This window comes from Choloepus didactylus, chromosome X (assembly GCF_015220235.1).
Source record: "Choloepus didactylus isolate mChoDid1 chromosome X, mChoDid1.pri, whole genome shotgun sequence".
NCBI classification, from domain to species: domain Eukaryota; kingdom Metazoa; phylum Chordata; class Mammalia; order Pilosa; family Megalonychidae; genus Choloepus; species Choloepus didactylus.
Window position 1 is genome coordinate 20095679 of NC_051334.1, and position 15730 is coordinate 20111408.

General features: G+C 39.4%; 2 protein-coding genes across 2 annotated transcripts in view; both read left to right on the forward strand.

Annotated features, from left to right (window-relative positions):
* The window catches only part of SMS (spermine synthase), a 63343-nt gene extending 50008 nt beyond the window's left edge, over positions 1–13335 (forward strand). Inside the window, exons 10-11 of the mRNA XM_037821440.1 lie at positions 11165–11280; positions 12828–13335. Coding sequence (XP_037677368.1) covers positions 11165–11280; positions 12828–12867 — 156 coding nt within the window. The 3' untranslated portion in view covers positions 12868–13335. The remainder of the gene's footprint in view (positions 1–11164; positions 11281–12827) is intronic.
* A 1321-nt stretch (positions 13336–14656) lies between these two features.
* The window catches only part of PHEX (phosphate regulating endopeptidase homolog X-linked), a 259988-nt gene continuing 258914 nt past the window's right edge, over positions 14657–15730 (forward strand). Inside the window, exon 1 of the mRNA XM_037821360.1 lies at positions 14657–15200. The gene's annotated coding sequence lies outside the window, so the exon portion shown is untranslated. The remainder of the gene's footprint in view (positions 15201–15730) is intronic.

Here is a 15730-nt window from a genome sequence, read left to right on the forward strand (position 1 = left end):
CATCAAAAATCTTCCCACAAATAAATGCCCAGGGCCAGATGGCTTCACAGGGGAATTCTACCAAACTTTCCAGAAAGAACTGACACCAATCTTACTCAAACTCTTTCAAAACATTGAAGAAAATGGAACACTACCTAACTCATTCTATGAAGCTAACATCAATCTAATACCAAAACCAGGCAAAGATGCTACAAAAAAGGAAAACTACCGGCCAATCTCCCTAATGAATATAGATGCAAAAATCCTCAACAAAATACTTGCAAATCGAATCCAAAGACACATTAAAAAAATCATACACCATGACCAAGTGGGGTTCATTCCAGGCATGCAAGGATGGTTCAACATAAGAAAAACAATCAATGTATTACAACACATTAAAAACTCGAAAGGGAAAAATCAATTGATCATCTCAATAGATGCTGAAAAAGCATTTGACAAAATCCAACATCCCTTTTTGATAAAAACACTTCAAAAGGTAGGAATTGAAGGAAACTTCCTCAACATGATAAAGAGCATATATGAAAAACCCACAGCCAGCATAGTACTCAATGGTGAGAGACTGAAAGCCTTCCCTCTAAGATCAGGAACAAGACAAGGATGCCCGCTGTCACCACTGTTATTCAACATTGTGCTGGAAGTGCTAGCCAGGGCAATCCGGCAAGACAAAGAAATAAAAGGCATCCAAATTGGAAAAGAAGAAGTAAAACTGTCATTGTTTGCAGATGATATGATCTTATATCTAGAAAACCCTGAGAAATCGACAATACACCTACTAGAGCTAATAAACCAATTTAGCAAAGTAGCGGGATACAAGATTAATGCACATAAGTCAGTAATGTTTCTATATGCTAGAAATGAACAAACTGAAGAGACACTCAAGAAAAAGATACCATTTTCAATAGCAACTAAAAAAATCAAGTACCTAGGAATAAACTTAACCAAAGATGTAAAAGACCTATACAAAGAAAACTACATAACTCTACTAAAAGAAATAGAAGGGGACCTTAAAAGATGGAAAAATATTCCATGTTCATGGATAGGAAGGCTAAATGTCATTAAGATGTCAATTCTACCCAAACTCATCTACAGATTCAATGCAATCCCAATCAAAATTCCAACAACCTACTTTGCAGACTTGGAAAAGCTAGTTATCAAATTTATTTGGAGAGGGAAGATGCCTCGAATTGCTAAAGACACTCTAAAAAAGAAAAACGAAGTGGGAGGACTTACACTCCCTGACTTTGAAGCTTATTATAAAGCCACAGTTGCCAAAACAGCATGGTACTGGCACAAAGATAGACATATAGATCAATGGAATCGAATTGAGAATTCAGAGATAGACCCTCAGATCTATGGCCGACTGATCTTTGATAAGGCCCCCAAAGTCACCGAACTGAGCCATAATGGTCTTTTCAACAAATGGGGCTGGGAGAGTTGGATATCCATATCCAAAAGAATGAAAGAGGACCCCTACCTCACCCCCTACACAAAAATTAACTCAAAATGGACCAAAGATCTCAATATAAAAGAAAGTACCATAAAACTCCTAGAAGATAATGTAGGAAAACATCTTCAAGACCTTGTATTAGGAGGCCACTTCCTAGACTTTACACCCAAAGCACAAGCAACAAAAGAGAAAATAGATAAATGGGAACTCCTCAAGCTTAGAAGTTTCTGCACCTCAAAGGAATTTCTCAAAAAGGTAAAGAGGCAGCCAACTCAATGGGAAAAAATTTTTGGAAACCATGTATCTGACAAAAGACTGATATCTTGCATATACAAAGAAATCCTACAACTCAATGACAATAGTACAGACAGCCCAATTATAAAATGGGCAAAAGATATGAAAAGACAGTTCTCTGAAGAGGAAATACAAATGGCCAAGAAACACATGAAAAAATGTTCAGCTTCACTAGCTATTAGAGAGATGCAAATTAAGACCACAATGAGATACCATCTAACACCGGTTAGAATGGCTGCCATTAAACAAACAGGAAACTACAAATGCTGGAGGGGATGTGGAGAAATTGGAACTCTTATTCATTGTTGGTGGGACTGTATAATGGTTCAGCCACTCTGGAAGTCAGTCTGGCAGTTCCTTAGAAAACTAGATATAGAGCTACCATTCGATCCAGCGATTGCACTTCTCGGTATATACCCGGAAGATCGGAAAGCAGTGACACGAACAGATATCTGCACGCCAATGTTCATAGCAGCATTATTCACAATTGCCAAGAGATGGAAACAACCCAAATGTCCTTCAACAGATGAGTGGATAAATAAAATGTGGTATATACACACGATGGAATACTACGCGGCAGTAAGAAGGAACGATCTGGTGAAACATATGACAACATGGATGAACCTTGAAGACATAATGCTGAGCGAAATAAGCCAGGCACAAAAAGAGAAATATTATATGCTACCACTAATGTGAACTTTGTAAAATGTAAAACAAATGGTTTATAATGTAGAATGTAGGGGAACTAGCAGTAGAGAGCGATTAAGGAAGGGGGAACAATAATCCAAGAAGAACAGATAAGCTATTTAACGTTCTGGGGATGCCCAGAAATGACTATGGTCTGTTAATTTCTGATGGATGTAGTAGGAACAAGTTCACTGAAATGTTGCTATATTATGTAACTTTCTTGGGGTAAAGTAGGAACATGTTGGAAGTTAAGCAGTTATCTTAGGTTAGTTGTCTTTTTCTTACTCCCTTGTTATGGTCTCTTTGAAATGTTCTTTTATTGTATGTTTGTTTTCTTTTTAACTTTTTTTTTTCATACAGTTGATTTAAAAAAGAAGGGAAAGTTAAAAAAAAAAAAGAAAAAAGACAAACAAGGAAAAAAAAAAAAAATGTAGTGCCCCCTTGAGGAGCCTGTGGAGAATGCAGGGGTATTTGCCTACCCCACCTTCATGGTTGCTAACATGACCACAGACATAGGGGACTGGTGGTTTGATGGGTTGAGCCCTCTACCATAAGTTTTACCCTTGGGAAGATGGTTGCTGCAAAGGAGAGGCTAGGCCTCCCTGTATCTGTGCCTAAGAGTCTCCTCCTGAATGCCTCTTTGTTGCTCAGATGTGGCCCTCTCTCTCTGGCTAAGCCAACTTGAAAGGTGAAATCACTGCCCTCCCCCCTACGTGGGATCAGACACCCAGGGAAGTGAATCTCCCTGGCAACGTGGAATATGACTCCCGGGGAGGAATGTAGACCCGGCATCGTGGGATGGAGAACATCTTCTTGACCAAAAGGGGGATGTGAAAGGAAATGAAATAAGCTTCAGTGGCAGAGAGATTCCAAAACGAGCCGGGAGATCACTCTGGTGGGCACTCTTACGCACACTTTAGACAACCTTTTTTAGGTTCTAAAGAATTGGGGTAGCTGGTGGTGGATACCTGAAACTATTAAACTACAACCCAGAACCCATGAATCTCAAAGACAGTTGTATAAAAATGTAGCTTATGAGGGGTGACAGTGGGATTGGGAATGCCATAAGGACCAAACTCCACTTTGTCTAGTTTATGGATGGATGTGTAGAAAAGCAGGGGAAGCAAACAAACAGACAAAGGTACCCAGTGTTCTTTTTTACTTCAATTGCTCTTTTTCACTCTAATTATTATTCTTGTTATTTTTGTGTGTGTGCTAATGAAGGTGTCAGGGATTGATTTAGGTGATGAATGTACAACTATGTAATGGTACTGTAAACAATCGAAAGTACAATTTGTTTTGTATGACTGCGTGGTATGTGAATATATCTCAATAAAATGATGATTAAAAAAAAAATGACAAAGAAATAAAAAAAAAAAAAAAAAAAAAAAAAGTAGCTGAATGATAATCCAGTCTCTCCACTTAGTATAAAAATCCCCTGATTCGGGAGCAGAACATCAGCACTAAGTGGGCAGTATTGCACTCTGGTCCCTGTAATTCTTCTGGATTTAGGGAGAAATGTTCTCCCTTGTTTGTTTTTTTTTTTTTTTTTTAATGAATTAGTATATTTAAATGTCAAGAGCAGATAGAGGTCTTGCCTTTATTCTCCTGAGTAAGCGTTTGCAAGTGGACCCTGTTTTATGAGGTCTGATTAACAAAGTATTATATAAGGAAACTTAGTCTGCAAGGCAGACTAAGCTGGGGGTAGGAGGGAAACGGTGGCTACCAGGGGACCACCGCAGGAGGTACTCAAGCTGAATCCTGAAGGTGCACCGGGCCCAAGAAGACAGGGTCCCGGAGCCTCGGGGTGGGAGGACTGTGCTGCTCCAGTGACCGCAAGCTGTTCTGTGCAGGAGGTGCTGGGTTCCCTTTGCTGATTGAGGTCTCCATTCTCCAGGGTGGGGCGTCTGTCCCTTCTCTTATCAGAGAGAGATGGCAATGGCGAGAATACACTGTTTCTGTTTTTGTATTATAAAAAGTGATTTATACTTAACCGTTTTCCAGAAATCTCTTTGAGAACTCAGGCAAACTCAAACACTTGGTTTATTTAGTGGGTGTCCAGCTATTCTAAGTGGGAAGACTTTTTTTTTTTTTTATATTTATTGTGGTAACACAACCTAAAATTTCCCATTTTAACCACTTTCAGGTATGCAGTGTAATTAACAGTGGTGTTAATTACAGTCTAAGTGGAAAGAGTTTTAATTCAGAAAATCAAACTCATAAGCCATGCTTGGAAGGGCTGGGGTAAGGGTCAGGGAAGCAGCCACCGATGCTCTCAGATGATTTCTCAACAACTCTCCCAGAAGCTGTGTGAGTTGTGAATGTTCAGGAAGTCACTGAAGGACTGAAGTGGGCGATTCAAGGAGCTCAACAGGACACCTCCGCAACCACTGGTGGGAAATAACTGCCTCTTTTCTGCCTCTGGGATTCTGTGCAAGAGCTTCTTGGCAGATTAACACTGAAGACATTTGGGGAAAGGGATGCTGGGAAATGTGGTTTCAGACTTCTTGTCAGTGTGGGGAAGAGTAAATCAACGGTCGGCAAACTTTTTCTATGAAGGTCCAGAGAGTAAATATTTTTGGCTTTGCTGGATCATACGGTCTCTGTCGCAACTGCTCAACTCTGCTGTTGTAGCAGGCAGGCAGCCGTAGATGATACATAAATAAACGGGCATGGCTGTGTTCCAGTAAAACTTTATTTACTAAACCAGATAGCCAGCCACGGGCGACCCTTGAGAAATTGAGTTTATTTAAAGTGTTCCCAAGAGCCTCAGTTTCCCAATTCTACTTAAAATAGGGATGATAGTAATTTCACATTGCTGTTGCCATCATAATGGAAAAAGTGTATGTGAAGGTGCCTGGTTTGTGATGCCTAAATACCCTTACCTCTTTCATTCTCTTACCAAGGAAGGATTTTTGGAAAAGTTGGTATATATACATTTTTGCAAATAAATCCTATCACTGTCCCCTTTAATTAAAATAATAGTTAATGTAGTATATCTTCATTTATAAAATGTGAAAAATATACTAAAGAACAAAGCAAAAATAATCTCCTTGAACGTGGTTAAAATGGGAAATTTTGTGCTCTATCTTGGTTACTGTAAAAAAAAAAAAAAAGTTTTGAGAAAAAGATTCCATTCCCTCAAGTTGAACATTCTTCGTTTTTAGTCATTTTCTTTTATTCTTGACCTTTGCACAGAATTAAAAAAAAATTTCTGCAAATCTGGGATTGCCTTGTATATGCTATTTGTGTGCTACTTTTTATGTATTAGCATATGGCAAGCATTTTCAGTAGTTCCTTACCTACTTGAACAAGTCTCTTTTTGTTAAAGCTCTAAGTTGTTTCTTGTTTTAGATATATAGCACTGTGATAAATACATGTATACTTAAGCATTCGGGTATCTTTGATTGGGAATTTAACTCAGTAACCCAACTGGGAAAATAACCCCAAGTATGGATTATGGGATCTACCAGTTTTAAGGCTCTTGATGTGTGTCGCTGTAGGACAGCAAAGTCCTACCTCTGTGGGCAAAAGTCCGTTTCATCGCCTTCTGAAGAATGTATGCTGGGTAGTGTACTCATTAAATCTTTTTAGTTTTTAAAAAAATTTGTTAACATACATACCATATAATTAAGTATTTTAATCGTTTTTTGAAAGTGTGTAATCCAGTGGCATCAATAACATTTACAATGCCCATTAACCAATAACTCCCCATTCTCCACTCCTCCCTAGCCCCTGGTAATCTCTAATCTACTTTCTGTCTCTATGAATTTGCTTATTCTAGATATTTCACTTAAGTGAAATTATACAATATTTGTCCTTCTGTGCCTGCCTCATTTTACTTAGCATAGCATTTCCAAGGTTCATCCACGTCATAGCATGTATCAGAACTTAATTCCTTTTTATGGCTGAATAGTATTCCATTAGATGGATAGGCTACATTTTGTTTATCCGTTCATCTGTTGATGGACACTTGTGTTTCTGCCTTTGATTATTGTGAATACTGCTATGAGCTTTGGTATACAAGTATCTGAGTTCCTGTTTTCAATTCTTTTGGTTGTATACCTGGGAGTGGAATTGCTGGATTCTTAAATCTTTTCGTTGGAGGAAAGATAATCTGCTTGCCCTGATTCACATCAATTGTATTATATAGTGAAATGAAGTGTATTTCATTGGCTTACTGGCCATTTGAATTTCTTTCCTGAGTCCTGTTTGGTCTGTCCTTGCCTTTTGTTTCAATTTGGGTATTAGTCTTGGTGATTGTTCAGAATTCTTAATTTTGTTGGATTCTTGTTCCTGACATTTCGAAATTATTTTTTTTAAACATGTTCTAGACTTGACTCTTTTAAAGCTGGAGTCTGCAAACTCGAGGCAAAATGTGGCCAGCCACTTGTTTTTGTAAATAAAGTTGTAATGGCATAAAACCACACCCAATTATTTATATATCATCTGTGGCTGCTTTCTCTCCTGTCACAACAGCAGAGTTGAGTATAGGTATACCTAGTTTTTTTGTGCTTTGTAGATATTGTTTTTTTTCCCCCTACAAATTGAAGGTTTGTGGCAACCCTGCATCAAGCAAGTCTATTGGCACCATTTTTCCAATGGCATGTTCTCACTTTGTGTCTCTGTCACATTTTAAAGTATGAACATTGTTTTTAGACATAATGTTATTACATGTTTTATAGACTACAGTATAATGTAAACATAACTTTTACATGCTCTGGGAAACAAATCCGTGAAACTTACTTTGTTGCGATATTTGCTTTGTTGCAATATTTGCTTTGTTGGGGTGGTCTGGAACTCAACCACGAAATCTCCAAGGCATGTGTGTGGTTGCAGTGGAGACTGGCTCACAAAGTCCAAAATATTTTCTGTCTAGCTCTTTATGGAAAAAGTTCACTGACCCCTGCCTTAAAGGAAATCTACAATGAATCCTGCTCAGACGAAGGCTTCTTATTGTTGTGAAAGCAACCCAAATTTAGTGAGTTTGGTTTCCTCATGAGTGGGTATTCTCAAGGTAGAGCATACCTAAAGAATTTGGTTCTTCATGCATTTCTGCAAATAGAAGGAAATCTTACCCAGCTTAAGGCAGGGGAGAGTCTGAGGCTCTGGGATTTTTAACCAAAAGAGATTGAAAAAAGTTTGGACCGGTTACAATCCAGTCAGTTCATAATAGACAACAGGTGGAATTAGAAAGAAAGCGGGACTATTTTCTTTGGTCCCGAATATTTGCCTGGTAGATTGCTTTTTTATGGGGAATTGCGATCTTGGTATCAGAGGCCAGTAGAAATGCTTGCTGAAGAGATCACCACAGCCCGTTGGTACGTATTAATGGTAGGCTTTGATAACTTGCCTTTGCCAACCCACTTTTACTCAAAATCACAAGTATTTTATGCCCTGGGCTGTACTGGTTTCCAAGAATTGTACAAAAGCTGTCTTAGCATGTGTTTCCTGTCCCTGTGTTCATTAGAGCTGGAAGCACAAAGCTGGCGCATTGTATAATACCCAGGGATCACGCACTACGTTAGGTGGTTGAATATGTCAAACGACGAGATTCCTGCGGATTAAGGGGTGTAGGCCTTTGAGGAAGTAGTAGTTGAAGCAGGGTGCTTTGCCTCGGGATGTATTGATGTCATTGCCTCAGGAATATTTTTTTAAATTGCCAAGTGATATCTCAGGAAGTACCTTTGATTCCAGCCACTGCCTTCCCCCTTCCCCAAGTGTGCAGCTTGTCACTGTAGCGAGGTCAAGGATGGGCTGAGAACGTTTGGCCTATTTTTTTGTGATTTACAAATGCTAAATGTTCCCGCCAAAGACTGCTTGCCTCACAGTGACAAGTTTGCGATGTCACTGGTGTCAGCCTTGTCGGTGTGCCCTGAAGCTGGGAAAAGTTTTGTGGGTTGTGTGGGAATTGAGTTGGCTTTGGCAGGCTGGTGAATCATCTTCATGGGACTTAAGAGGCAGGTCCTAGTACTTCATCTCCTTCCCTTCCTTCTCTCCCTGCCCCTCTCCCCCATTAAAAAAAAAAACTTAGGTTATTTAATACATAACAAAAAAATGCAATGTACGTGGAAGTTATGATGCAAAATGCTAGTGAACGTCTGACTCCACCACCCCTCTTGAGAACTGACATGTCTAGAGCCCTCCCTAATCCCTGCTTGCCTTCCAGAAGTAACCCATCCTTATTGTGATTTCTTGTATTATTCCTGGACTTTCCTTTATAGATGTTTCACGTATGTACAGTTTCCTAAATCATTATATTATTTAGTTTTGCTTGCTTTCAAACTTGATAAAAAGTAGTGTCGTTAAGGATGTATTCTTTTGTGCCTGTTTTGTTTTTTATATTACAGAAATAATGCTTGCTAATTGTTAAGTTTAAAAGATAAAAATAATACAGAAGTCTATAAAGTAGAAAAACAAGAGTCACCTAGCCACACCTAACATGGGGCAGGAAGAACTTTCTCGGAGAACCAGAGCTACTGATTTGGGAGCACTGACTTAACCCCAAAGTGTGCCCTTCCTGCCCCAACCCATTATTCCCTTCTTCTCATCTTGAATAGGTACTTAATTAGATTTTTATTCTGCATCTCCCATGTGTCTTTCTTTAAAAAAAAAAAAGTGAAAAAGAAAAATGCAGTTTGTTCCATTTAAATACACAGGCAAAGTGAAAGGTATCAGGTTACTTTTTTTGGGTAGGTCTCTCTTTGTGGCTTCTTTTTTCTTTTTTAAACTGCTTTTTGACAATATTGGAAAAGAACACATTGAAGCTTTCCTGTTTCCTTCCCACATTCTCTGTAAGAAGGTTCTCCCATATATCCTCTATAAAGAGAGTGCTGTGTCAATTTTAAGATGTCAAGGAAAACCACTGAACTGTGCACCTTGGTGGCATTTCCATTGTCTAGCCTCCCCAGTGTTGGTGTGTTCTAAAAACAACCAAGCGGTGTTTGCTATTTGTGAGCCTTAAATTACATGTGTGGTGTTTATATGCGCTCATGGCGAACTTGATGTTGAAACCAAATTATATGCTGGTGAAGGGCACTTTGACCAAATCCCACTGCAGGTCCCTAGATGATGGGTTACTAAACAGGCTGGCACTGAAGGACAGTGTCATACTGAGGGAATGTGCTAAGTTAAAACCACCAAGGCTGGCTCTTGGAATAGTTCTTTCTACCCTGTTGCCCATGGCTGGTTGGTTAGTTGCTTTTAAAATGCCATTCTCAGGAAGTGCTTCCATCACAGGTTGTGTTTATTTGTAAATATTTTCATCTTACTTTGGACTTGGTTATTTTAAGCAAATAGATAGTCAAGTTCCTATGAAGAAATGGAATCAGCATATCTATTCAGTAGTCTGCCAAATGTTAAGGACTTCAGAGGTTAAAAGGAAGTAAAGGGTATCAAATACCCATCTTGTTTTCTACGTCTGTTACGAAAAGCTCTTAGGCTGAGCAAATTGTGCTAATATGACTTGTTGAATCAAAACCTGCATTTTAACAAGATCCCCTGTGATACATATGCACATTAAAGATGGAGAAGCTCTGTTCTAGAGCTACACAGATACCGTACTGATTCTAGTGTGTCTTGGCCAGCATCTCCAACTCTCTTCACCTTTTCCTCATGGTTACAGAATGGCTGCTGCAGATCCAAATGTCACGTCCAGGTTATAGATCAGAAGAAAGTAGAAGGGCTGGGGTCACTGTCTACCACTGATTGTTCAGAATCAAAAGCTTTCTCAGCAGACTTCCACCATATCTCATTAATCACCTCTAGCTCCTGGGGAGGCTGAAAAAGTGGTGACAAGAAGGGAGAAAAGGCAGTGGAAATTGTTACCAGCACTTATTTGCACATGGAACACTTTGTCAGGAACACTTGCGGTACCAGCATTTCTTGGGACATGCTGACTTAAGTTTTTTTCTGGGGGAGTGAGTGGTTACCACTTATTTGAAGGAAAACAGGGAAAGATGTATAAACATGATTGGGGTTATTTCATCCACTTTTTTTTGGTTGTTTTTTTAAGCATGATAGCATTTATTTTCTCTTCTGGTGGAGTGTTACTTATCATATAGTGGGGGAAAACTTAAGATTGTTATGAGGTTAGGGGAAATACAGCATTTTTTTAACTTAAAAATTTTCAAACCTAAAGAAAAGTTAGAACAATGAAATCGAAGGAAAGTTTTTGATAACGAGTGGAACTGGGAAATAATCTTAGCATCTATATCCTGAATAATCTTTTATTCTTTTATAGCTTAAAATCAGTCACAGATTTTGGGGAAGCATGGTGTGTGAATAAAATCATGTATCCACATTTTAGACTCTTATGAGGGTTGTAGTTTAAACCATTCTGGAAATCAAGAACATCCTTTTGATATTTCATTTGTAGCACAATAGTGACCATTATTGGGAAAATATATTTTGAATGCGTTATGTGTATGAATCTTATGGTAATTGCATGGCATTGATACAATGAATGTGACACTAATGAGAAATTGGTCTGATGGCTTTCTGTTGCCTCATACTCTAATAATTTGAAAGGGTTTAGTAAATGAGGTGGAGGGACAATGAGCTAATGGGCCTATAAATAGAATTAATGCAATTTGTGAAATTACAGAAGCCTTATCTCATTTTCCAAGATGAACATTTATCTAAAGCTAAAATTGTTCTCCTTTATTAGAGACCTTCAAATGAGAGTGACATGCAGTAGGACTCAAGAATTCCATTGTTTGCTTTTCTCTGATTTAGGGTAACTGTGTCAATTTGACGGAAGCCCTGTCGCTCTATGAAGAACAGCTCGGGCGCCTGTATTGTCCCGTGGAATTCTCAAAGGAGATTGTCTGTGTCCCTTCATACTTGGAGTTGTATCCTTTGAGCGTGACTTTGTGTTGTCAGATCCGAACACCCAAGTAAATCCTAAACCGGTTTCACATTTTAAAATTCCGATAATAAATGGAATTAGCTCTGTGGTATACAAAGCCCTGATTCTCAAATTTGGTTGTGCATTGGAATGCCCTGGTCGCTTTAAAAAAAAGACGGATTCCTGGGTCCCAGGCTGAGATTTGGGGTGCGGCCTGCCATCAGGCTTTTTCAAGCTCCCTAGGTGGAGCTCAGCAATCCCTGTTTTCACAAGCCCTCCAGGGAATTGATGGGCACCTTAAGACGTTGAGAGGCCCTGGTGCAAAACTCAGTCCAACTTGTAGCGGGCAAAAAGTATGGAGACACTCGTCATTTAATATTAAAATTATCCTTTTTTATGATTTTTCTATACTTGATGCTGATATGCATATAGTAGAAATCGAGAGCTAAAAACAGTGTTGGGGTCCTCAAAGTTAACAATCCTGTTCTCCATTGGTTCCACTTAGTAAAGCTAGCCCAGAAAAGTAAGAGAGCCCAGAGAAAAACTGAAATGTGACCGTTTTCACTGAAAATTTATAATGCGTTTCCTTCTAAAGTGCAGCCAGTACCATGTGGACAGAAGCAGTGGCCAAGTGCAGTTGCTGGGACAGCATTTTCATTGCTGTCAGGGGCAATTTGGTGACTGCTGCTGGGCAGCAACCATGCTGTCAGCCTGGGGCCGGTTCTAACAGAGCCAGGGCCCCAGGCGGGCAGAGCACTGGACAACCGGCTGAGATACTGGATCCGGTTCAGAGGAAAGCCCTTGGGGTCCTCAGTGTGAGGAGGAGATGTTCTGTGCTTGGTGGGCTTCCATGGTCTTCTGTAGCCTCTGGAAAACTCTGACACTTCTCCCTCACCAACCATTCACCTTCAGCAGGCTTCCTCTTGGAGCATTTTTTACAGTCAGGTCTGGATTTTAGAAACCAGTTGATAACTTTGGGAGAAAAGACTTGCTCCCTCTGATTTTCTCTCCCTTCTTCCTCCTTTTTTTTTTCTCTCTCCTCCCCTCCCTCCTCCTTCCCCTCCCTTTTCTTCCCCTCCCTTCCTTTCCCCTCCCTCCTCCCCTTCCCTCTTCCTTCCTTTCTTTTCTCCCCTTCCCTCCTCCTTCCCTTCCCCCCTCCCCTTCCCCTCCTCCTCCACTCTTTGCTTTCTCCCCACTTCCTTTCCATCCTCCATCCTTCCTCCTTTTCTCCCTCATCTTCCCCCAACCCGTCTCTTGCCTCCCTCCTGTCTTTGTCTTTCTCTCCTTCCCTCCTTGTACTTATTCCCCCAAACTTTTAGAGACTGTGAAGCAGTAGTGTTACCGATTAGAATAGTTGTTTTCCTTTAGCCTTTTGTCCATTTGTGCCCAGTTCAAACATCACTGGTGGTGGGGGGCCCAGACTGCCACTGCACAGTGCTGTCAGCCACGAAGGGTCTCATCCAGCTTCCAGTTTGTAGGTGAGAAAGCAATTTTAAGCTCTGGCTGCACTTCCTAGAATTACCTGCTCTTATTCCTTGACTCCCTTTCCAGGTGGGTATTTTACACTGTTTGGAAGAAAACTAAACCTTGAAGATTAATATCACCTAATCATGTATTCTGCAAATTGCTATCCTGACCTTTATAAGCTGTAGGTGACACCGAAATGAGTCAGGCAATTGATTGTGAATTCCTTTAAAGTTTTTTTTAATTATTATTTTTAATTTAAAAAAAGCAAATGGAAAAATGTATATTTTGATGAGCTAGGGTGTTATTTTTTGAAAGTCAGCTAAAGGATGATAGGCAGCCCAGTGAAGGCTGCTGAATGCACTGAACCCCTAGAATGTGATTTTTGTTACTTTTGATTTCTGTGTTGGCTTTTTTGTTTTGGTAGACCTTCAATTTGGATGTTAGGAAGAATGAACAGCATTGTTTTGTTCCTGAGGGAAGTTCTTGATAGTGTTTCTTGACAAAAAATTGACTTAGATAATAAAATTTGGTGCTTATAAGAGAATTTAAAAAATGAAATAGCATTGCTTCCATTAAAATCACAAAAGAGAAATTTCATGTGTTCTGTGTTGTTTTATTTCACCCCAGTCTCCTCTTTCTCACCTCAGCTCTCATAGAACAAAGTCATCTCCTGGTCTTATTTTTTAAGTTTTGTTGTATCACTCTGGGTCATCTTCTCTCTCTCTGAGATGATAAAATGTATTGGGGCATTTTTTGAACAGAAGTGATGACTTCATTTACCATCACAGTAAATGATACACAGCCTATTACACTGATCAGTTCTTCGTTATAAAATAGACCCAAGGATAGTAAAAGAGTTTGCCTTACTCTGAAGTTGAAAGTCAAAAGTATTTCTATTCCTACTCTTACCAGTATATTAAATGTGGAAATAAAGTTCATTTTGGATAGCTGCTATGAAACTTTTTGAGCAGATTTGTGAATGTACAGAGATAGGGGTTTGTGGAGAGACCGTCAGCAACAAGCATGACTTCAACTCTCCCAAGGAAGTGCTTGTAGCTAACAGCAGGGTATTTTATTTGTGGATAACAGTCCACATCAAAGGTAAGGTTATATTGACTTGAATTGTTAGACATCACTGGGTTATTCTATTGTTTCCATAAAAGGTTTGTACTTCCTTAGTGGAATGAATTCATATAGTAAATTTGCAGTAACAAAGGTATTAAAAATGAAACATCCAGTGTCCATTCTGAGAGAGAATTAATGTCAGCACAGAACATTCTTTCTCCTAAGGCAGGTTCACGGTATGGAACAATAAGTGTACCTACTTCCCCTGCCCCTTTTTCTCTTTTGGATTGGCCGGAGAAAAGGGTCAACAAATAACATAGAAGAAAAGGAGTTAGAGTCATTATGTTAGAACTTTTACCAAATATTTTTCTTGAGCATATAGGTAAAAAACAGCATTAGCAGACATGACTCTGACGTGTCCCCTCAAACTCTTCTATAATGTTTTCGGAGTCTCTGTACAGTGTGTAAGATTTAAAATAATGGTACTTTTAGTGTTAGAACACTGTTTCAAGTTAATGGGATTGAGGACATTTTTCCCCCCATTTTAGAAAAGAGATCAAGTAAATCTATTGCCTGAATATGGTGTTTACTAATTAGTATGTGGACATAACTTTATACTTGAAGACTAGCTCGAGGCTGAGGCGATGATGGACCCGCTGATAAGTCTGGTGATACACAGGCCCTGCTAAGAGCTGAGAGAAGTGAGGTGGCTGGGTTGTGCCAGGCGTCGCAGGTACATTCAGGAGAGAATGAGGCATGTGGTCACAGCAGGAGGAAACGAATGAAAATAGATGTTTTTATTTGGGGAGGTAACAGTGAATCCTGACCCCATTCATTTCTTCATATTGGAGAAAGGGTGAGCTCTGATTGTTTTGAATATCTTTGTAATTGTTTTAAAAGAAAGGCGTGTAAACTGAAGTCTGATATCCAAAAGCAGTCTCTACTTTTGCTGCATTTTAAAGAAATGTTATACGATCCAAGCACTGTTATTTTACTGTAAATGGCCTCTAGCGTTAACTGTAAGCTCCGCAGCCTCCTTTCTAATTTAAAGTAGAATATACTGTAATATCATATAATTGCTTTTTAATCAAAGACCAATATTGCTATAGTTTAAATTCTGTTCAACATGTCAACAGATATCAAGTGTTGGTTTATTAAAAAAAATGAAATGTTTTCTCCTGGGATATTTTAAAAATTTGATTAATGGTGATCTGACTGGGCTGGAGGAAGGCTGAGTTGACTGTTTTTATTGGACTAGATAAAGATGCACTGTTACTTCCTGTGCATCTGAATAGTCACTTCCTTGCTTGTATTAACTGTTGTTGGCACAAGAGCGTGCATTTTCTCTCTCAATAAATTGGTAAATTTCATTCAGTTCCTGTGGCTCCTGGGGTAGGTGCAGACTTGTGTGTGTGTGTGTGTGTGTGTGTGTGTGAGAGAGAGAGAGAGAGAGAGAGAGAGAGAGATTGTGTTATATCATTAGCCTATACTGGAGACTCTAGAGCAGTGGTCTGTTGATGAGCTGTTCATTTTTTGAGCACTTTTACTTCAGTAAACTTTGTTTTTTCATAGCAATACTTTCTCACCAAAGGAAGCTGTGGGTTGATTTACATTCTGGCGCAAGCCTCTTACCGTTGTCTTGGAACAGCATTTTGAGTAGCACTCACTGTTCTAGAGGCCAGTTGAGCAGCATTATTTGATATCTTGGTAGATATGAGCTGCTGGGTGGCCTTGAAGAAACACTTAACCTTCTATCACCCTGTTAAGTGTTTTTGTACCAAATAATCTTTTATATTGCTGTGCTTTTGGTTAATACACCACTTTTTCATGTGTATTATCTTGCTCAGTCTCAATAGCTTTGGGAATTAGATGTTACTTTCACTGAGTAGGCCAGCAGTGAAAGTTTGAACTGGGCCTGAGGG